The sequence below is a fragment of the Delphinapterus leucas genome, chromosome 5 (assembly GCF_059928025.1).
Source record: "Delphinapterus leucas isolate spDelLeu-1000000601 "Yukka" chromosome 5, BTC_Dleu_Yukka2, whole genome shotgun sequence".
Lineage (NCBI taxonomy): Eukaryota > Metazoa > Chordata > Mammalia > Artiodactyla > Monodontidae > Delphinapterus > Delphinapterus leucas.
The window spans coordinates 27868868-27891955 of record NC_143133.1 but is presented as its reverse complement, the minus strand read 5'-3'; the positions used below and the strand labels follow the sequence as shown (position 1 = coordinate 27891955).

Sequence of the window (23088 nt, the reverse complement as noted above, 5' to 3'; positions counted from 1 at the left end):
GCCTCATCAGTTTCCATAGACTTCTACAGTTTCCACAAATATGTCATCTCATCAGTCCCATCTCTCTTTTTTGATCATCAGTACATTTTCTTATCTTGTATTTACATGCCATTTGTAAAATAGATCCACTCATACTGATAAATACTTATTGCATCATTATCAGAGTTTAAGAATTTGGCTTTTTTGCTCATTCATAGTTTGTGCCGTTCATAGTTTTAGATGAGTCATTGTTTGGGAAGTTTCAATCACAAAGTCTAGAAAGTTAAAGCAATTCTGATTTCTTCTCTAGCCAGTTTTGAAGAGGCAGCCTTCTTAGATTTCTTTTTAGCATTCACATAAATTTCCCTTCATTTCTATCAGTGTGTCCCTTTTATGTGCTTTTAATGTTTTTCTTTGTATTTTTAGTCATTTGCTATTCCTTACAGAAATAAGATCCCCATATAAAATGCACACTCCCCATCTCTTTTGTTGTTGTTGATTATGTAATGGGAAAAGGTTCTAGGAGAGTCTTTTTCCCACATTCTTGTATATAGGCACATATATTTTTATAAGAGAACTTTTAGGTGCCTTTAGAAGTCTAATTTTTTGTAACCTGTCATCCAGGCTCCTTTCCAGATAACATGCCCCATGTCCAGTTGTTGCACAGCCTTAGTGTTTTCTTTCTTTACTAGCCAGATACATCAGAGTCTAACTTCGCTTGCTCCAGTGCTGGTCCTGGTTCTCCCCAGGGCAGTGCGTTGTGTTCTGTTATTTCTCCTGAAGTTTTTCTCTTCTCCTTTTACTACATCATGTCCTTTGTCTCTTCAGCCCAAATTCCTTTAAGCTTTGTGTTCTCCTTAGTGAAGACTCTGAGCCCTCATTCGGGAAGGATTTTCTTTTTCTTTTTCTTCCCAAGTGCCACAGAATAGGAGAAATAATCAGTTTAGTTCCAGATAAGGCAAATCACGACTGCAAAATCACTCAGTTAGCCATGGCCCTTCAGGTAAGCTGCTTGGGGAAGTAAGTGACCAGAGAGGCAGAGGAGGCTACTGCTCGGTCAGGGGTGGACTGCTGGGGTTGGCTGAATCCAGTAAACCAATGGCGGAGGAACCCTGTGCTGAGCCATTGACAAACTCAGCATTCGCCCATCGCCACTGCATGTTGCGTGGTCCACCCGAGCGCCATCAGTGTGGTTGGACACAGTCTGAACACGGAGCCTGTCCCTCGGCAGGTGGTTTCTGAGCAGCTCTAGCTCACGGGTCGGGCTGCCACCGCCACTGATGTCATCACCCGCATGTGCTCCCAGAGAAAGGCATTAGTACAGGGTCACTTAAGGCGACGGGGCCAGCCGGTAGACTCAGACACGAACACTGTGGGTTTTATTCTTTTCCCTCTTCCTCTCAACCCCACCCTTTTTCTTCAGAAATTGTCATAGTCAGCATGGGTGACTAGTCCTAGCAACTCTAACCCACTGGGATAGAGAAGGAACTGAAATCCAAAAAGAGATATATTTTTAAAACATACTTCAGAGGCATCTTTTATTTCAGTATTCCCCAGTGGACTATCCACGTTCTGGCACGATCTGTATGGAAAGGGTGGTATGAGGAGGAAAAAAGGATTTGTGACAAATATATCATCATGAAGAAATTTTGAAAATATTTAAAGCTATTCATTGCCAAAATACAGTGAAATTCTGTGAATCCAGAAATCACATTTCTGTTGTCATTTAACTAATCCTTTGACTCCTGAGCTTGACACTCATGGACAGAGTATCCAAATAATTTATCAGAATTGAAGTACTTTTGAGAGTGAAAGAGCACTATTAATAAATACACTATGATTACATAGGACTGTCCTAAGCAAACAGAACTGAATAGTCATCCTATTCATGACTATTTAGAAATATCATTTAAGAAATTTTCTCTATGTGTATATTAGAAACATTTTCAGAGATTAAAATTACGTCAGTGGTGGTAAGAGGAGATTGTGACCACATAGGCTTCCAACGTTGTGGTTTTGCTTTCACTGGGGGAGTGCCATTGCACAGAGGGTGCTCAGTAGTTCTGAGTTACTGAATGGGGCAGGGGGTGGGGGGACAATGGTTTCAGTGTGATACTTGTAAGTTATCCTTAGTAGTCAGTCCAGATCGATCCTTCATTGACATAGCCCATGCATTATCCCCTCAATGCCAAGCAGTCCTTCCCCTCAGGAGACTTCCTTACATTTGCCCAGCTGGTAGCAAGGACTCAAGAAGACATCATGAACCAAGGCAGAGTTAGCTTTTCTTCCTTCTCTTCTTTTTTTTCACTCTCTTTGTCATATCTCTTTTGTCTTATTTAGCATGTCTCATGTAAACATGAGACTAATCTTTCTTTTAACCATCATGGTGTGATTTACAAAAGTGATAAGATGTGATGCCAGTTTTCAGGGAGCTGACAGTCCACAGTTCAATGAAAGGATAGATGTGGCTAGAGAACAGTGGGATGAACGCTGAAAGAAGCATGCACCTGTGGGTTTGGGAGCACTCATGAGGGACATCTCAATTCCACTGGGAGATCATGGCAGGGCTAATGAGAAGTGGCAGTGTTTGCACTGAATGCTGAATGAAGTCAGTGGGCCTGAGCTTGGTCATGAGGCAATTGAGGGAGGGCAGTGCAAACAGTGAGGACAGGATGTGCAAAAGTATTGGAGAATTTTGTGCAGAGCAATGGCCTGGTCCATCTTGTTTTTAGCAAAATGGGAATCAACAGTTTGGAAGATGAAATGGATGGGGGGAGATAGAAAACAATGATTCAGGAAAGAATTACTGATAATTAAAAGGAAGAAATCGATTTTAGGATCCACAGAATTTGATAACCAATTAGATTCAGGGAGGAAGAGAACAAAAAGTCTAGACCAACTTCTGGGTTTCAGACTTGGGCGAGTCAATGAATGATAGTAGCATTCATCAAAATAGAAAACAGAGAGGGAAATACAATATTTAGAAAAAAGGTGATGAGTTCAGTTTTAGATATGTTGAGTCTGAGATGTCTGCAAGACAAGCACCTGGAGATATAGCTGGCAGTCATATATACAAGTCCATGATACCTTATTCACAGCCCTGGAGGGGGGTCACATGTGCTGCAGAATTCAGAATTTTTTCAAATGTTAGAAAGGGAAGTATGGTGTGTATACCATCTGTTATACTAACACTCCAGTAGAAGCTGGGGCAGCATCTACAGTCAAACATTAAAATTTTCAGAACAAAATGTTGACTAATCTCACTATAACAATATTATAAATAGCCTCTAGTCAATTCAAGTCTGGTTCAGGTGCCAAACTTAAAAAAAACCTTCTAGTTTGCAGAGCTTTTTGGGTTTCCCAAGTTTGGATAGGAGATTGTTGACTTATATAATTAACTAGGTTTGATGTCTATTAAGAGATTAACTATATCTCCTAATGTGAAACAAGGCCATTTCATAATAAATTGATATGGGTTTTTTGCATTCATTGTCTATATTCAAATGTAGTCCACAGGGAAAGTCTGAGGTGAGGTGAGGTCTTAGAGGAGAAAAAAGGGGTTGTACAGATTGATTCTCTGCATTACCCAGCTGCCACAAGCCCCAAATGCCATTCCATCTCAGTCCCGTTCTCATTTTACAGGAAAAATAATATTTCCTTCGTTCCTTTCTCTGATTCTTCATGCAGAGATAGTCACTGAAGTGCTTTACTTCCTGCTAAAACCTTTTTTAATGCCTGACTACCCCAATTTACCCGTAGGGCGAAGTAGAACAGGGCCACCCCTGACAGATAGCTTTTTGCTATTATTCTTTGAGTCAGAACCACCAGGTTAGGCCAGCCAGCAAGAGGTAGGAAAAATTTTTTTGCCACTGAGGTGCTTCATCATAACATTGGTAACTCAACAGCCTTTTCTTTGACTGCAATTTCCTTACCTGAACTCTGACCTTTGCAGCTTCACTCCCCAGCGAGTTAAGAACCCTGATCCAGGAGGCAAAGGAAATGAAGTGGCCCTTCGTGCCTGAAAAGTGGCAGTACAAACAAGCTGTGGGCCCAGAGGACAAAACAAACCTGCAGGATGTGATTGGCGCCGGGTTGGAGCAGTTACTGGTAGGAAGAGCCACACCACCTGTTCCTCTGACACCCCCAAGTGAGGCATTTAGCCTCTAAGTGGTCTAATAGATTAAATTTCTTTGAAGCATAAAACAGCCCCTACCCTTATGGTCGGCTCTGCCAGATTGACTAATGTGTGTGTGGGGGAAGCTTTTTAAGAGGGTTTGCTTGCCCATAAGACCTTCTGTTGGAAAGGCAAATCAAGTACAAGTGAAGAAGGGTGGTCACGTCATGCTGAAATATTTGCATGACTTAAAAATATATATATATTCTTTTCTTTTAAGTCTTTATTGAATTTGTTGCAATATTGCTTCTGTTTTTTATGTTTTGGTTTTTTGGCTGCGAGGTATGTGGGATCTTAGCTCCCCGACCAGGGATTGAATCCTCACCCCCTGCATTGGAAGGCAAAGTCTTAACCACTGGACTGCCAGGGAAGTCCCTATTTGCATATTCTTGGTGGGCCAGAAGCAGTAGTTTTGATTCCGCCATGCCTCATAGCATTTTTATTTTGAAATACTACTTTCTAAAAGTTGGGTAGGTTAAAAAAAAATAAATTCACCACTATTTCATCCATGTGACTTGCTGTCTAAGCTACTGAGGCCTGGCATGTCCCTTTCCTGAGCCCTGCCTGGAATCCTGTTCACTCCCTTATCTCCTCATGATTCACACTGTTCAGGAAGTATCATGTCAAAGTCATTGGCATGCTTATTCCTCAACTCATTTATTGGAAACTAATCAAATGGGTACCTCTACCTCAGGAGAGAGCCTCAAGAATAACACATGAACTCAGATTTGAGCTCAGATTTCAGGCTTAGGTTCTGGGGATGCTACTAGGAGTGCCATTTTCCTTTCTGATAGTGTTTTTTTTTTTTTCCTACATTCTCTTAGATGATTATCAAAGAAGAGACTCTATTAGCTTGTATTTTTTTTCTCACATAAAATATAGACGTTTGTCTGGAGACCAGGCATTACAAGCAATGATAATATTCCCAAAATTTTATTTTATTGGTTTACATGGGAATGTGTTTTGGGGTCATCCCAAAATAAATGTATAGATATAGACATTGTTTTTACCTATTAAAACAAAAATCCAGGGAAGATCCCCTAATCTATGTACACATAACAACATTGTTGGAGACAATGACTCCAACAGTCATTACTGTTGTCCAGTCATTACTGTTACTGGAGGAACAGTAACTGCCCCCCAAAAAACTTTCCAGCCCTCCAAAAAACAAACACCCGAGGTTAAGCAGACTGAGGACCACAAAGGAAAGTGAATACTTGGAATGAATTCAGTGGTGAACCATGGGTTTTAAATAAGTGTGCTTCTTGTTAGTGGAGAAGTGGAATGGAACAAAAAATGTAGTGTGTATATCACTGTAGAGTTTACAAAATGCTTGCACATGCATCATGTCATTTAATTCTCAAAGTAGCCCTCCAGTGATTATTACCATTATCAAGCCCATTTTGCAGATGAGGAAATTAAGGTGCAGGGAGATTAACTTGCCTAGGGGAACAGACCAGTGAGTGGTGGAGCTGTGACTTAGCCCCTTCCTCCGTCCTGCTCCAGTTCTCCCTCTGGAAGCCTCAAGGAATGAACTTGAGAGCACAGGTGGAAGTCCTGAAACTTGTTTACTCTAATGCAAGCTGTAGAGAAGAACTTTCTGCAATGTTGGAATTGTTCTATATCTCTGTTGCCCAATACATTTAGCCCCTGGCCACATGTGGCTCTTGAGCACCTGAAATGTGGCTAGAATGACTGAAGAACTGAATTTTTAGTTTTATTTAATTTTTAAAATGAACTCCTGTGTAAATAGCCACATGTGGCTAGGGCTACTGTTTAACTGGATAGTGCAGCTCTAAAGCAATGGTGCTTTAAGTTAGACCTCCCAACAACAGCACTAGCATCACGCAGAAACTGAGTCAGATTCCTGGGCCCTGCGCTAGTCTTACCAAATCAAAAACTCTGGGTGTGAGGGCCTAGCAGTCAACATTAGACAAGCCCTTCAGATGATTCTGTTACATGTTAGAGTTTAAGAATGACTGCTGCAAAAAATAGGGTGGCGATTAATTGGGCAGCTCTAAGAATCAGTCCATTAGGCTGCTTTAGCCCGTAATGTGTTTAACCTGGGAGCTCTTTGAACTCTGAGCATCACTTTCTTTAGATTACCCAGCAAGCTATAGATTAAAGGCAGACAGCCTGAACAGGAATGTGAGTGGAGAAGGGCTTGGAAAGCCCTGTGTGATTCGGCCAGTGGCATATAAGAACTTTCTACGGCTTCCCCGGAAGGTAAGAGCAGGATAGCTTCACAGAGGGAGTGACCCCTGCTTTGGGGCTTAGAAAGTTCCTCTGAATTTCCAGCATAGGCTGAGAAACTGAGATGCAGCACATCACTATAACCAGGGTTTTATTCCCTTCATTCCATGCACGCTTACCAGATCCCCCTCGCCGTATTCAAAGCTGGTGGTGACGTTGGCTGAAAAACTGGAAATGGTGTTTTAAAAACTTCAGGTCTCGCTGCATTTGGGGTTAATGTGAGTTGTGAGACAAACAGCTCATAGTTGTTAGACTATTTCAGGAATCCATTCATTATTCCTTCTACTTTCCCTCTATATATTGCACGGATGTCACAACTGGGGGGAAGTAAAGGCATAGAGAATTTAAGAAGTTTGTGCCCCGCTCACAAGATCACTCAGGCGCAGCTCTAAGAATCAGTCCATTAGGCTGCTTTAGCCCATAATGTGTTTAACCTGGGAGCTTTTTGAACTCTGAGCATCATTTTCTTTCGCTTACCCAGCAAGCTATAAATTAAGCAACCACACCTCCTAAAGACTCTCAGGATGCTTTCTTATTGTGTCAGACCCCAAGTGCACAACTGCTAAACCACTCTGTTTTGTAAATACGGAAAACTATAGCACCCTGTGAACTCGGGCTACTATTAATATCTTAGTTTGTCAAAAGTATCTCGAGGAAATTCCATGATCCATGATTTGTTTTTGTCCCGTTATCCACTGGTTTCAATATTACACTTTACTGAAGCTGGACGACCATGTTATAATTGTGAGATTCTGTTCTTACATAAAAAATAGTTAAAGGCTGCTAAGTTTGTCTTTTCAGTTATCTCTTCTTACCGTTTTTTTTATAAATCTAAATTTCCGTGATTTTTTCTTACCTTGAAATGAATCCTTCCCATGAAAAGTTTCCCTTCCATTTAAAAAATTAGCATTACACTTGGAGTGTAAACGCTGTCTTTAAGTTAATTCCACAAATAACAGGGCAAAGTTAAGCATAGAATTGTGCTGAGCGCCTGAGTTAGTAAAATTAAGGGTCATTTCTAATGTTCCTCTCTTAGGCTTAACTTAATCAAGAAAAATCGTATGTGTTTTGTGCTCTCCTTTCTGTTCTCCACAGCCTCCCCTGTTTCCTCCCTCTCCTAAGTCCCCATCCCCCCAATCTTTTCTCCTTTGGTGTGTGGCCACAGACAGAAATTTATGGCAGGGGCCAACCTCCTTTACACTCCACACAAAGCTTGCTGACTTGAGAGAGTTTGTCTGCTCTCTCTCAGAAAAAACACCTGCAGCATGCTCCCCAAGAAACCTGGAGAGATGGGAGATTAATGTGGCTGTAATAGCTGGGCAGTGTTTTTGGTATTATGCCCTCTCCCCAGGTAGATGGGTCTTTTCCGAGATGATACCAATTATTTATTGCTGAAACATCTGTTGATAACTGCAGCTGCCCTTGCGAAACAAAGCATATCACGGGGTCACAGGCTATAGGGACCTAAAATCCTACCTCATGCTAGGTTTAGACTATTCAGCAACACCCTCAAGTCCATGGGTTACCGTCATCTTCAGTATCTTATCGTGCCATAGAAAATACTTTGTAAACACTGCCCTGCCCTGCCCTACAAGCTTTGAAGTATTATTTCATCTTCATCGGTAATTTATATTCCAGTGCCATTGTACTGTGGGAAAAAGAGGGGGAACCTTTTTTGTTTTCCATTTAATTGTATATCGCCTGACACTTTGACCTGTATTATTAGTATTAGTCAGAAAAAGGATTTTCTCCCTCTCTTATTTAAAAATAAAATTTCAAGGGAAAGTAAGCGCTCCTTCAGCTCCTTTCACTCAAAACAATGTTTACACTCTGAGAGGGAAAGATGAAAAGCACAAGCAATTTTTTTCAACTGTCAGAGAAGGGCATTTCAGTTTTTGAAAGAGAACAGTAAGGCCCTTATAAATATCATTCAGCAAAACCTTTGATGGATTTTTCAAAAAGTATTGAAGGCTTTTAGCATTAGCTTCAGTTGAGCTTGGTTTTGGGAGGACAGAGCAGAGTTCTAACTAGTAAAACTGTCCTTGCTTGTGAGACGCCAGGACATGAAGGCACTGGCCTCAATGTGATTGCCAACTTTCGTGATTTCTTCAGTGACTTTCACACTCCTGAAAAGGACAATTTCTACATGATTAAGAGAAAATACGAAAAGAAAACTTTTGAAAGGGAGATAAAGGGCCTGTTTAGATTTGCGTGTCAGTGGCAGTTGGGAGCAGACAGGGCTGCAGGGCCAAGAATTGTTTCATAGACCAGGGTTTTGAGCATTCCCTGCAGATTTGGGGGTCCTGATGCAGGGACTGGCCTCTTCCCAACCCTGCTTCTGTTTGGGGAGGGAACCTGGATTTAGTGTGGTACCCCTGTAAAGAGACACACCGTTTATAGGTTGGCTAACTACATACAGTACAAGGAGATGAAGCAGGCTCACAATGAGGGTATTTTTTCCATTTCCTTTTCAACTTCACAACCATGAGGATGGACAATCTGATAACCGTTACTCAACAGACTTTTAGGGAAATATCTGTGCTACCTTGCAGGGATTTGAAGAGAGACCAAAAAAATAACTGTTTTCTTATGCTCGTATGGTTGAAAAACATTTGTGAATGAATCGAGTTTGATAAATTTAGCTTTCAGAATATTGTTTCTAATATGTCTCTTTAGATAATCTAGGTGCCTTTAAGTTGTTGATATTTGTAATTTTGAACTACTTAAAATATTAAAGCGTCAAGAATTAAAACATAAATAAATATGAATAAATGTAAGAATCGCTCATTACAAGACTGCAGGGAAATATTTTTAAATGTCTAGTGTGAGTAACCTGGAAGCAGAGAGGTAATAAAGAAGGGCCTTTAGCAAAAGATAACTAAAGTATGAATTTATTAGAAAATGAAATATGAGGTCGAAGAAAGATACGGGTATGAGGACAAAGTAAGGGGGTGAGATGCTATCCATGGGAACAATAAGATTTCCTCCATGAATAAGCTCTGGGTTAAAAGATGTTCTTAAAACTAATTTTAAGACCATTTATTTCAGGCACCAGTTTTCATATTAATAATAGAGAACTCAGAACAGTAATAGGTGCTTTTGGGGTTATGATTTGTTCAGCAACTTATTTTCTCAAATGAGGTTTTCATCTTTAACTATGTCCTTTGGGGCTTTAATAACTGAAATCTTTTTCATCAGGATGCTAAAAGCAAAGTGAATATGAACTGTATATTTATTCATTCAGGAAAACTTATTGAGTATTAACATGTGGCAGGCATTTGATATAGAGCACTGAGAGTAATGCAAGAGAAATAGAAGACCTAATTCATGTTCCAGAAAAACTACCAGAGTGAAGAGATAGGGCAACCCTTTGTCAAAGGCCTGCTTGTTGGAATGGTTCCTCCCATTTTTTAACCACCAAATGTGTGGCGGGTAGTCAATACATATTCTTCTAATTCCTACAGACTTAGCCATATGACCTGTCCTACCAGTGAAGAGTGATTAGAAGTGACAGAAGCTTTATAAGCCATTGCGTAGTTCAGCAGTTGGGCGCTTTCCTTTGCCTCATGAGAAAAAGAAGGGCTGCTCCCTCAGCCTGGATCCTGGAAAGGGCAAGATACATGGAGTAGAGTCTCCGAGTTGGAGACAGACTGCACCCAATGTGAAATATGAACAAACACCAAAAACTTTGTTGTTAAAGGCACTGAAATTTGGGGGGTATCACAGTTTTACCAAGTGTTATGGGTTGATTTGTTCCCCATCAAAATACCCTGATGTCCTAACTCTCAGTGCCTCAGAATGTAACTTTATTTGAAAATACTGCCATTGCAGATGGCATCAGTTAAGATGAGGTCATAGTGGCATAGGGTGAGCCCTTAATCCAGTCTGACTGGTGTCCTTATAGGAAGACAGCCTTGTGAAAACAGAGACACAGAGAGAATGCCATGTGACGATGGAGGCAGAGGTTGGAGTTATGCAGCTACAGGTCAAGGAACGCCACGGATTCTGGCAACACTAGAAGCTAAGAGAAAGGCAAGGAACCTTAGAGAGAGAATGACCCTACTGACACTTTGATTTCAGACTTGTGGCCTCCAGAACTTTGAAACAACACATCTTTATGTTTTAAGCCACCTCGTTTGTGGTACTTTGTTATGTCACCCACAGGAAACTAGCACACCAAGTGAAAGCTGGCTTATGCACATGTAGAATATAATGAAACAAGAAAGCTCTCAAATGACTTCAAGATTCTTAGCATGTGGTCCTCTGCCCCCATAGGGAGGAAGGCAAAGTAAACCACAGTCCAGTCAAGAACAGAATTTGTTCCAGAGAACATTTCAACAAAAGTAGTGTCTACAAGGAAAAAAAAGTAGGTTCTGGTATCTAGTATCTGTATTATTTCATCCCCAAACATGACTGGAGAAAGTAGACTGGAGAAAACATATCATTCTTCCTACTTCATGCCGTTTTGAGCTGTAATACAGCAGCCCACTAAACATCTCCATTTGGATGTCCCAGATGGCTCAAGTCCAAGAGGTTCGAAACCTGAACTCCTCATCTCCCAGCTCCTTCTCCCTTCGCCAACTACGTTTTATCCTCCTCCAGTGGTCACGTACCATTAAATGGTACAATGAACCACCCAGTCACCCCGGTCAAGCCCTAGGAATCTCCTGTAACTCTATCTCCCCCTCAACCCTCATTTCTTATTGGTTATCAAATCCTAATTTTCCTCTTAAATATCTCCCAAATGCATCTTCTTCAACCCTAGTGCAGATATACTAGTTCAGCCCCTATTATCTCTTTAGACCATATCCAACCCTCTCCCTATTTCTAGTCATGTCCCATGTGTCATAAGGATAGTAAGGTTATACTGCAGGAAAAAACCCAAACAACTCCAAAATCTTAGGGGTTTAAAGCCATAAAGATTTGTTCCTTCCTCTTGCTACATGTCCATCTGAGGGAATGTTGGTGGGAGTTCAGCCTTATGTCACTCCCCTTCAGAGACATCTTGATGGGATACCTATCATTTAGAATATTGCTGGTTGCCATGGCAGGGGGAAGGGGAAATTGTGACTTGCACAGTGGCTCTTAAATACTTCCATACAGAAGTGACCATTGGTCAAGATAAGCCACATGGTCACACCTCATTTCAAGGAGCCAGGGAAGCACAATTCTACCATGTGCTCAGAAGGAGGAGACCCAGAAATACATGGGCAGATAGTACCCATTATTGCCATGGCTCCCCAGCTTTTCTCCACACTGTAACCAAAGCCATCTTTCTAAAAGAGCAATCTGACATTTTTTCTTGCTTAAAATTTTTAGGGTGAGGGTGGGGGAATCTCAGTTAATTTAGAAATAATAAATAAATAACATGTATATTTTACAAAAGCATCTAATACTAATCCTGAACAATAAAATCTAAATAAATTTGAATGAACATTTTTATTAAAGTGGTGGGATTACAAGTTACTTTTATTCTTTATATTTCTTTGATTCCATAATAGACATCTCTTACCGTTATAAACAAAAATATGGAAGGGAATTGAGAAAGAGAAGAGCATCTGTTGTTCAGTTGCCCTTAAATCTAAATAGGATCAAATGTTCAAAAACCTAAGTGAGGATAGTAAAGTTATGCTGCATCGCTTCTCTAAGAGCATATAAAGTCAAATACTGAACTGCTCAGATTCTAATGGAGAAGCTAACATCATTAATTAATTGACATCGACCATGCATCTTTTCACTGATAAAGTGAAGATTCAAAATGCAGAGCTCTTGTTTCTGATTCTTTTCTTTTCCCATTTGATGGCCTGCTGTAAGCTAAGTATCATTATTCTCCTGTTAAGTTTTTGGAGATCATTTTAGCACATGTGTGAAGACACATACACACACTTATGTGATATACACATTATTATATATATCTACATAATTGATATTCATGAATACAAATTATTTCTTTATCAAATGATAGAATACCAAACCTGGAGGGCAATTTAGAGGTCATCTATTTCAAGCCCATCATTGGATACATGAGCAAACTGAAACCCAGAGAGAGTAAGAAGTGGCTTGCTGTAAGTTGCACAGCCCATCAGTGGGAGCAGCAGGACCACAGCACCCAGGTTTCCTAGCCTGAGCCTGGCGTGTCCTCCATCAGTCTACACAATTCCATCCTCCACACAGGGCTGCTGCAGTGCTGGGGCAGCCTTTCCCTGCTGCATTCCTGTCGTCTCTGCTGCCCTGTAACCTGCCCTCTGCCTTCTCTGTTAATGCGATTTGACTTTTTTACTCAGAGCAGAATTAATTGAGACAAATTTTATAATTTCCAATTACCAACATTTAAAACTTTAGTTTCCTCTGCTGAACATTTTAGTTCTTCTTTTGAAAAGAAGCCAGCCAAAAGGTTTAGATCCATCAAAAATGAATTTCATTTAATAAGTAAAAATCAGGCACCAAGAGAATGGAGTCTTCGGAGGATAAATACTAGCCCCAAGGCCTCTGTGTGTTCAGACTTCGAGATAGAGTATGATTAAAATCACCAAGTATTTAAAGCCTGCTCTACAACTGTGCCAAAAAACTGCCCCTTTTTATACGGTACTTTCAAGCTTCAATGGAAGATAAATGAAAATGGTGACTTGTCCTTAAAATTCAACCAGTGAAACTTTGGTTGCCACAGAATCAGGCATGCGAGTTATCCCTTTGATGAGGACTAACCCTATGGCATGGATTTCATGTCTCTCCCCATAATGAGGCCCAAAAGCTGAGCCAAGTCTTGGAGGAATTCATCAAACTAAGACAAGTGGGCAGAGCAACCCAACTCAAAATGCAGAAAATGAACAGATTGAAGTGTTGGGCAGAAAAAAGAAAGTGATAACCTCCAGAAAATGATCAGTCCTAGGGATGTGCTTATTCAGTCCTGTCGGCAAGTAAGAATAACATCACCTCCATAACATATCTGATACTGTTTATATTAGTTGAACCACAGTGTTGTACTGTATGTCAACAAACACCAAATACAGGCAATTTCATGTGATTCGATACGATATTCTCTTCACAACATATAATATTGATAAAACCCTGCAAAATATTTAGAATTGATTATGTCCATTTTGCAGATGAGATGATTAGCTCAGAGAGCTTGAGAGATGTTCCCCATCCATACTACTAAGTGTGGTGAAGCTGGGATATGACTCCAGACCTCCCTTCTGTGCCACCCCCATCTGCTTGCCACCATCCTTGGATGATATAGAATCACCTGCCCTGCTTATTAAACCAACTTGCCTCAGAGGGCAGAAACCAAAAATGTTTAAGCTCAACAAACTCATAGATGAGTGGAATTACTTCCTTCTTTTTTCGGATGTGTTTGTATAGAACAAAAGAAGATTTTCACTATCCCATTGATTAATTCGTTCTGAATCTTTTTTTTTTTCTGAATCTGAATTTTTTTTTTTTTTTTGCTCATCAGTAAAAACTTTTGAGCAGGCACTCTGATACACATTTATTTATTTGTTTAATAAATTATATGCATGTGCTGCGCATACTATGTTATACATATTTCTTTAGGATAGAAATTTAAGAAGAACGAAACGAAGATTAAATGAATATTTTTTTAAACTGCATTATTGGCACAAGAACCTTTTTGTTTGTGTTAAAATTGTAATTGAGTATGTTTAATTATTTTTTAAATTTGGCTTAGCACTTTCTTTTGAAGATATGGCTAGTACAGTTTATTTCAGCACTTAGTTCTGACTGTAATAGTTGAAAAATTGTCTCAAAGATATGTAGATCCGAATAAGAGATAGGCTGTGATTGCTAATCCATGCTGCTCGTATTTCAATCCATTTACCAATTACGAAAAATCATTTGATAAAATTCAGCTGGCAAATTTCCACTTTCTTCAGTGTCAGTTGTGTGTTTCTGCAAGATAATCAGAAGACATGTTTTAACAAACGATGTCAAAACTCATTCAGGTTCTTCTTTTGGGAGATTTTTAAACAGGTGGAAAGTTTCCCATTTGTGTGAGTGTTTTTTATATGTGATACTTTCTTTTAGTATGAAAATCACAATGATGAAAACACTTCCAGCCTCATTATCTGAAAAATATTTTCAGAATACCTGTTGGATAACATACTATTGTCAGCTACTTGTCATCACAGAAAAGGTTGGCAAATTTGGAGCACTTGTCTGTTTCAATTAGCAATAATCGCACCTCGGATAAAATTTATTGGCTATGATACTGCCAAAGCACAAAGCTAGCACTTGTCTTTCTTTTATTGAAAGACTTCCAAACTCTTTACATTTGACTATTCTTTAAAGTACTTTGCCTTGAGATTTTTTGCAGTCTTTCTCCCTCTCATTATGAATTAACGTGTCTATGATTTGTGATAATATAGCCTGTAAATCTACTTAACCAGGTATAAATAAACTGCAATACAATAAGCTGAAAACAGTCCAGTGGGTGAGTCCTCATCATCAGCCCCTCCAAGATGAGGAATTCCTTGTGTACCATCTGTGATGAGTCACCATCTGACATACAGGCAAAGTAAGGGGCTGGGGTCTACCCAGTTTTTAAAATGTTAGTAAAGCTTACTTACTTTCTCATTGGTAAACTTTGGAGGAAAATTTTGGAATTTTCTTTATATTTTGAGATCTCAGGTACTGATTCCACAGATCTACCCTCAACCCACTCAAAATAATGTTATTATTTATGGAGTATCTACTAAGTGCAAGGCACTTTACATATATTTTTCTTTAATTTTCTCAGTAATCTCTGTGGTATTATTATCTTTATTTTATAAAGTATCTCCCTCTAGTAACTGATTTGACTTGCTTCCTCAGAATAGTCTCAAACAAATTGATTTCTTTTCCATACATATGTATAATCTGTCACATTTTGAAAGTATTACCAACGCAATTCTGGAACTTTTTATATTTCTTCACCATGTAAAGACTGGAAGCAAAATATGTTTCTTTCATGGTTACTGAAAACCTTCTATCATGTTAGGCATGAATTATTCCCACTGGCATTGTATAGGAAGTTAAAAATCTCTGGGCCTCTGGAGTCATTGTCAGGTAGAGTGTTAAAGGGGCATAGGGGTTGGACTCCTAACATTCTCTCTCAGTAACGCTCACATTTTATTACTTTGAACACAAGGCTATGGCAGCTTCTCTTCACTCTTTGTGTAAGGCCAAATCTTTGCCTAATATGCTTAAAATGCACATGATTTAGACTTACTTATGACTTTAATGATTTATGGTTGAGTTCTAAATGCTGCTCAAGGGGGTGACTGAATCAAGATTACCTGGTGTCTGTGTGCTTGTGTGTCTATGTGCGTGTCTGTGTGTGCACGTGCATTAGTTGGGGAGGGAGAGGAAGAATGGGGAAAAGTATGGCTTTTTAAAAAATATATATTCCCAAGTCCTACTACCCAGAGATTCTGATTTAATGAATAATCATTCCTTAAGTTGACACTTCCTAGTTTAGTAGTCTGCGATTTTTTTAATGAGGTTTTATTAAAGCAAAGCTAACCCTTACTGTTAAAACATTTACTTCTGCTTTGCTTATGTAAATGTGATTCTCTTGGATAATAAGATTCTAAAGTGACAGATCAGTCTGTTTCTCTAATCATGCATCGCTCCTAAAACTGCAAAAGGCACAATAAAGCTCTCAGTCCTTTCAGTGATAATTATTACTTTAAGAACAAGTAAAAAGCCCTAGGGACAATGAAGTTCAAACAGTTCTCTTTGTACTATATATCTACCACTATTCTAGTATATGGTTTTGATATCAGTGACAATGACAGTCTTGATAAAATTAAGGTCATATAGGTAGAGATTAAGGAAGCTAACTTGGGAGCTAGACTGCCTGAGTTTGAATCCAAGTGCTGCCCCTTATTAGCTTTGTCATCTTGGGTACCTTACCTAAACAGTTGGTTTCCATTTTTCTACCTCTACAGTGGTAGTAATAACAGTGCCTACTTCATAGATCGTTTGGAGTATTAAGTGAGTGGATAACATAGAATGCTTAGAACAGTGCCTGGCACTCAATGAATGATAGCCCTTATTATTGTATAAGCTAATTGACAAAAGGACATGGCTTAGGACCAGGTGGGATTATTATAGTTATGAGGCAAGACAGATAGAAGCTAAGAGCAAATAGCGTAGTCAAGCCTCTAACTCAATTTTGCTATCAGGACATCAAAAAATGACTGTGATATATTTTCAGAATAATCCATTAACATGTATAGGCAGCCTTTCAAACAATGCAAACAACTTAACATTCCAAATAGTATGTTAGTGAATCTGACAGTTTGAACTTCTCCATAAGAGTCCCTCCCCAAATACCACCAGATACGCACTGCCACTATTTAAAAAAAAAAAGAGGGAAGTGGTGATCAATAATGAAGTTGTGGGAGGACCTAGACAGCAAGACTTAGATTGTCATGCTAGCCACTTCCTCTGCAACTTCATTATTGATCACCTCTTCACTGAGTTAAGATAGAAGCTTCTTCTATCTCAGTGACAGCTACTGAGATAGAAGAAGCTTCAGGTCGTGGTGACTCAGTATTATGGATTGCTCCCTGCAGAGCCTTTGGGACAAAGCCTGAGACTTGTTAGCCTTAACCCTCGATGGAACACACTGGTCGTTAAAAGGGGTAATATCCACATGGGGTAGACTTAGTTCCCAGGAAACAAAGGAACACCCCACCATAAGTTACAAGGGTCTTCCAATTCCATATCAGTTAAAAAAGACTTTTACCTTTGACCTGACTTTGTACTCTTCTGGGAGGAGGGGCATGTTCCCATAAGCCCGAATGGTTGGGATATGGGAGAAGAATGCATCCTCTTCTTCATCAGATAACTCTTCCTCTCAGGACCCTTTTTTGGGGGACCTGCAGTTAATGCATTGACTCAAATTAGAATCCTAATTTGCAGTCTAAATATTAAGTTTTAATCTCCAACTCTGATACTCATCTGTGCTATAGTTTCTATAAGCCTCCCCACCCAACCCATTTAGCTGGGAATTTTCATCTTCAGAATGTTTATAGATCAGGTAACACCGGGTCTGTCTTTCACTGTTGTCTTTTCAGTGAATATCAGATGCATCTAGGAGATGCTTAATAAATATTTTGTTGAATAAATGCATAAATTCCCACTAAACCATGTGCCAAGAATTGTTTGCTACATTATAAAGCTTCAGGTGCAAAATTTTCCCCTATTAATGTAGTATATTGCAATGATGAGTTCCCTCTCATTTTTTGAGATTAAGCTCATGGGCCCCAAATCTGTTAGTTCTGTCCACAGCAAAGTGTTATTTTGATTTTCATTTTTATTTATGGTTATTTCTAGTGGAAAGGTCCTTTAAGAGAATATGGCTTTACTATGGTTTTATAGGCATTTTCATAGTTAGAAAAGAAAAAGGATCCCAATTTCTCAGGCTTCTCTAACATTTCTTTGTCACTGCACATAATCATGACATCGGTTTCACTAATAAATGTTTTCATAAAAATATGGACTTTATACCCAATGATAAAAGTCTATATTTTTAAAGTATGCTAGCTTGGAAACTAAAATCCCTCTGTATTCCTTTTGTCTGTTTTTTGTTTGTTTGTTTTTTTGTTTTTTTTTGCGGTACGCGGGCCTCTCACTGTTGTGGCCTCTCCCGTTGCGTAGCACAGGCTCCGGACGCATAGGCTCAGCAGCCATGGCTCACGGGCCCAGCCGCTTTGCGGCACGTGGGATCTTCCCGGACCGGGGCACAAACCCGTGTCCCCTGCATCGGCGGGTGGACTCTCAACCACTGCGCCACCAGGGAAGCCCCTTTTGTCTGTTTTGATCTTCTTTAATTATTTGGTGTTTTACTCCCTGAAAAAAACTTTGATCTATCAATATTTTCACTTATGCCTCATATAACAAATAATCATGATCTAAAATCTGAAGTAGCACTAAGGCAGCCATGCATGCATATGTGAAAACAAATGAATCGGGGAAACAGCTAGAGAGCCATGAGCTAATTCATTTATTCAACAACTACTTATTGAGCCACTTTTAAGGCACTGAGGCTACAGCAGTAAACAAAACAAAGTGCCTGGGCACTGACATTCAGTGTAAACAAAAAGCTTATATTTTGGTGGAAAAAAGGAAATAAACAGGTAAACATTAAAAAATATACAATTTAATGTTGGAGGTTAAGTGCTATGAAGACAAATAAAGCAGAGTCAAGGAAAGGATAGCAAGTGGATATAGATACTATAATTTTAGAGAAATGCTCAGAGAAGGCTTCTTTGAAAGGGTAACTGGGGCCCAGATCTGAATGGGGGAGCCTTGCAGATAGCTGAGGGAAGAGCATTCCAGACAGAGCGAACAGTAAGTGTAAAGGCCCGAAGCACAAACTTCACTTGGAGGGTGAGCAGGGAGGCTGCAGAACAGTGAGAAATAATGAGAATGAGAGGAAATAGTGAAGTAGTCAGAGGCACAATCATATAGGGCCTTGTTGGCCAAGACAACAGATTTAAATTTTATTTTAATTGTGATGGGAAGTCGTGTTGAAGTTGAGAGCAGAGAATCAACATTATTATTTGATTTACATTTTAAAGGGATCACTTCGGTTGCTGTGTGAGAAATGTGGGGAGAAGGGGGAGAGGACTTAGGTGGCAAAGGGAGGGATTCAAGTTAGAAAGCTGTTGCTTGTATCCAAGCAAGTTTATAATAATGGCTTGAACTAAAGTGGTTGCTCTAGAGGAGGTGAAAAGTGGTCAGATCTTGTGCATGTTTTTTTTTTTCAACATCTTTATTGGAGTATAATTGCTTAACAGTGGTGTGTTAGTTTCTGCTTTATAACAAAGTAAATCAGTTATACATATACATATGTCTCCATATCTCTTCCCTCTTGCTTCTCCCTCCCTCCCACCTTCCCTATCCCTATTCCCGCTAGCTATCTGTTTTACGTTTGGTAGTGTATATATGTCCATGCCACTCTCTCACTTTGTCCCAGCTTACCCTTCCCTCTCCCCGTATCCTCAAGTCTATTCTCTAGTAAGTCTGCATCTTTATTCCCATCTTGTCCCTAGGTTCTTCATGACCATTTTTTTTTTTTTTTAGATTCCATATATATGTGTTAGTATACGGTATTTGTTTTTCTCTTTCTGACTTACTTCACGCTGAATGACAGTCTCTAGGTCCATCCACCACATTATAAATAACTCAGTTTCGTTCCTTTTTATGGCTGAGTGATATTCCATTGTATATATGTGCCACATCTTCTTTATCCATTTATCTGTTGATGGACACTTAGGTTGCTTCCATGTTCTGGCTATTGTAAATAGAGCTGCAATGAACATTTTGGTACATGAATCTTTTTGAATTATGGTTTTCTCAGGGTATATACCCAGTAGTGGGATTGCTGGGTCATATGGTAGTTCTATTTTTAGTGTTTTAAGGAACCTCCATACTGTTCTCCATAGTGGCTGTATCAACTTACATTCCCACTAACAGTGCAAGAGGGATCCCTTTTCTCCACACCCTCTCCAACATTTATTGTTTGTAGATTTTTTGATGATGGCCATTCTGACTGGTGTGAGATGATATCTCATTGTAGTTTTGACTTGCATTTCTCTAATGATTAATGATGTTGAGCATTTTCATGTTTGAGCATGTGTTTGTTGGCAATCTGTATATCTTCTTTGGAAAAATGTCTATTTAGGTCTTCTACCCATTTTTGGACTGGGTTGTTTGGTTTTTTGATATTGAGCTGCATGAGCTGCTTGTAAATTTTGGAGATTAATCCTTTGTCAGTTGCTTAATTTGCAAATATTTTCTCCCATTCTGTGGGTTGTCTTTTCATCTTCTTTATGGTTTCCTTTGCTGTGCAAAAGCTTTTAAGCTTCATTAGGTCCCATTTTTTATTTTTGTTTTTATTTCCATTTCTCTAGGAGGTGGGTCAAAAAGGATCTTGCTGTGATTTAGGTCATACACTGTTCTGCCTATGTTTTCCTCTAAGAGTTTGATGGTGTCTGGCCTTACATTTAGGTCTTTAATCCATTTTGAGTTTATTTTTGTGTATGGTGTTGGGGACTGTTCTAATTTCATTCTTTTACATGTACCTGTCCAGTTTTCCGAGCACCACTTACTGAAGAGGCTGTCTTTTCTCCACTGTATATTCTTGCCTCCTTTATCAAAGATAAGGTGACCGTATGTGCATGGGTTTATCTCCGGGCTTTCTATCTTGTTCCATTGATCTATATTTCTGTTTCTGAACCAGTACCATACTGTCTTGATTACTGTAGCTTTGTAGTATAGTGTGAAGTCCGGGAGCCTGATTCCTCCAGCTCCGGTTTTCTTTCTCAAGATTGCTTTAGGGCTTCCCTGGTGGCGCAGTGGTTGGGAGTCCGCCTGCCGATGCAGGGGACACGGGTTTGTGCCCCGGTCTGGGAAGATCCCACGTGCCACAAAGAGGCTGGGCCCATGAGCCATGGCTGCTGAGCCTGCGCACCCGGAGCCTGTGCTCCACAAGGGGAGAGGCCACAGCAGTGAAAGGCCCGCATACCACAAAAAAAAAAAAAAAAGAAAGAAAAAAAAAAAGATTGCTTTGGCTATTCGGGGTCTTTTGGTTTCCATACAAATTATGAAATTTTTTGTTCTAGTTTGTGAAAAATGCCAGTGGTAGTTTGATAGGGATTGCATTGAACCTGTAGATTGCTTTGGGTAGTAGAGTCATTTTCACAATGTTCATTCTTCCAATCCAAGAACATGGTATATCTCTCCATCTATTTATATCATCTTTAATTTCTTTCATCAGTGTCTTATAATTTTCTGCATACAGGTCTTTTGTCTGCTTAGGTAGGTTTATTCCTAGATATTTTCTTTTTGTTGCAATGGTAAATGGGAGTGTTTTCTTAAATTCACTTTCAGATTTTTCATCATTAGTGTATAGGAATGCAAGAGATTTCTGTGCATTAATTTTGTATCCTGCTACTTTACCAAATTCATTGATTAGCTCTAGTATTTTTCTGGTAGTATCTTTAGGATTCTCTACGTATAGTATCATGTCATCTGCAAACAGTGACAGTTTTACTTCTTCTTTTCCAATTTGTATTCCTTTTATTTCTTTTTCTTCTCTGATTGCTGTGGCTAAAACTTCCAAAACTATGTTGAATAATAGTGGTGAGAGTGGGCAACCTTGTCTTGTTCCTGATCTTAGTGGAAATGGTTTCAGTTTTTCACCATTGAGAAAGATGTTGGCTGTGGGTTAGTCATATATGGCCTTTATTATGTTGAGGAAAGTTCCCTCTCTGCCTACTTTCTGCAGGGTTTTTATCATAAATGGGTGTTGATTTTGTCAAAAACTTTCTCTGCATCGATTGAGATGATCATATGGTTTTTCTCCTTCAGTTTGTTAATATGATGTATCACGTTGATTGATTTGCATATATTGAAGAATCCTTGCATTCCTGGAATAAACCCCACTTGATCATGGTGTATGAATCTTTTAATGTGCTGTTGGATTCTGTTTGCTAGTATTTGAGGATTTTTGCATCTATGTTCATCAGTGATATTGGCCTGTAGTTTTCTTTCTTTGTGACATCTTTGTCTGGTTTTGGTATCAGGGTGATGGTGGCCTTGTAGAATGAGTTTGGGAGTGTTCCCCCCTCTGCTATATTTTGGAAGAGTTTGAGAAGGATAGGTGTTAGCTCTTCTCGAAATGTTTGACAGAATTCGCCTGTGAAGCCATCTGGTCCTGGGCTTTTGTTTGTTGGAAGATTTTTAATCACAGTTTGAATTTCAGTGCTTGTGATTGGTCTGTTCATATTTTCTGTTTCTTCTTGGTTCAGTCTTGGCAGGTTGTGCATTTCTAAGAATTTGTCCATATCTTCCAGGTTGTCCATTGTATTGGCATAGAGTTGCTTGTAGTAATCTCTCATAATCCTTTGTATTTCTGCAGTGTCAGTTGTTACTTCTCCTTTTTCATTTCTAATTCTATTGATTTGAGTCTTATCCCTTTTTTTCTTGATGAGTCTGGCTAATGGTTTATCAATTTTGTCTATCTTCTCAAAGAACCAGCTTTTAGTTTTATTGATCTTTGCTATCATTTCCTTCATATCTTTTTCATTTATTTCTGATCTGATCTTTATGATTTCTTTCCTTCTGCTAACTTTGGGGTTTGTTTGTTCTTCTTTCTCTAATTGCTTTAGGTGTAAAGTTAGGTTGTTTATTTGAATTGTTTCTTGTTTCTTAAGGTATGATTGTATTGCTATAAACTTCCCTCTTAGAACTGCTTTTGCTGCATCCCATAGTTTTTGGGTCGTTGTGTTTTCATTGTCATTTGTTTCTAGGTATGTTTTGATATCCTCTTTGATTTCTTCAGTGATCTCTTGGTCATTAAGTAGTGTATTGTTTAGCCTCCATGTGTTTGTATTTATTACAGGTTTTTTCCTATAATTGATATCTAGTCTCATAGCATTGTGGTCAGAAAAGATACTTGATACGATTTCAGTTTTCTTAAATTTACCAAGGCTTGATTTGTGACCCAAGATATGATCTATCCTGGAGAATGTTCCATGAGCACTTGAGAAGAATGTGTATTCTGTTGTTTTTGGATAGAATGTCCTATAAATATCAATTAAGTCCATCTTGTTTAATGTGTCATTTAAAGCTTGTGTTTCCTTATTTATTTTCATTTTGGATGATCTATC

At 39.2% G+C, this 23088-nt stretch overlaps 1 protein-coding gene across 5 annotated transcripts in view; it reads left to right on the top strand.

Moving 5' to 3' along the window:
- ALPK1 (alpha kinase 1) overlaps positions 1-23088 on the top strand; it is a 120937-nt gene that overhangs the window by 61650 nt on the left and 36199 nt on the right. For all 5 annotated transcript variants that reach the window (XR_002647765.3, XR_002647766.3, XM_022596411.3 and 2 more), the window contains exon 4: positions 3932-4086. Coding sequence is in view for 3 of the 5 variants with exons in the window: in XM_022596411.3 (XP_022452119.2) it covers positions 3932-4086 (155 nt within the window). In the remaining 2 variants the exon portion in view is untranslated. The remainder of the gene's footprint in view (positions 1-3931; positions 4087-23088) is intronic.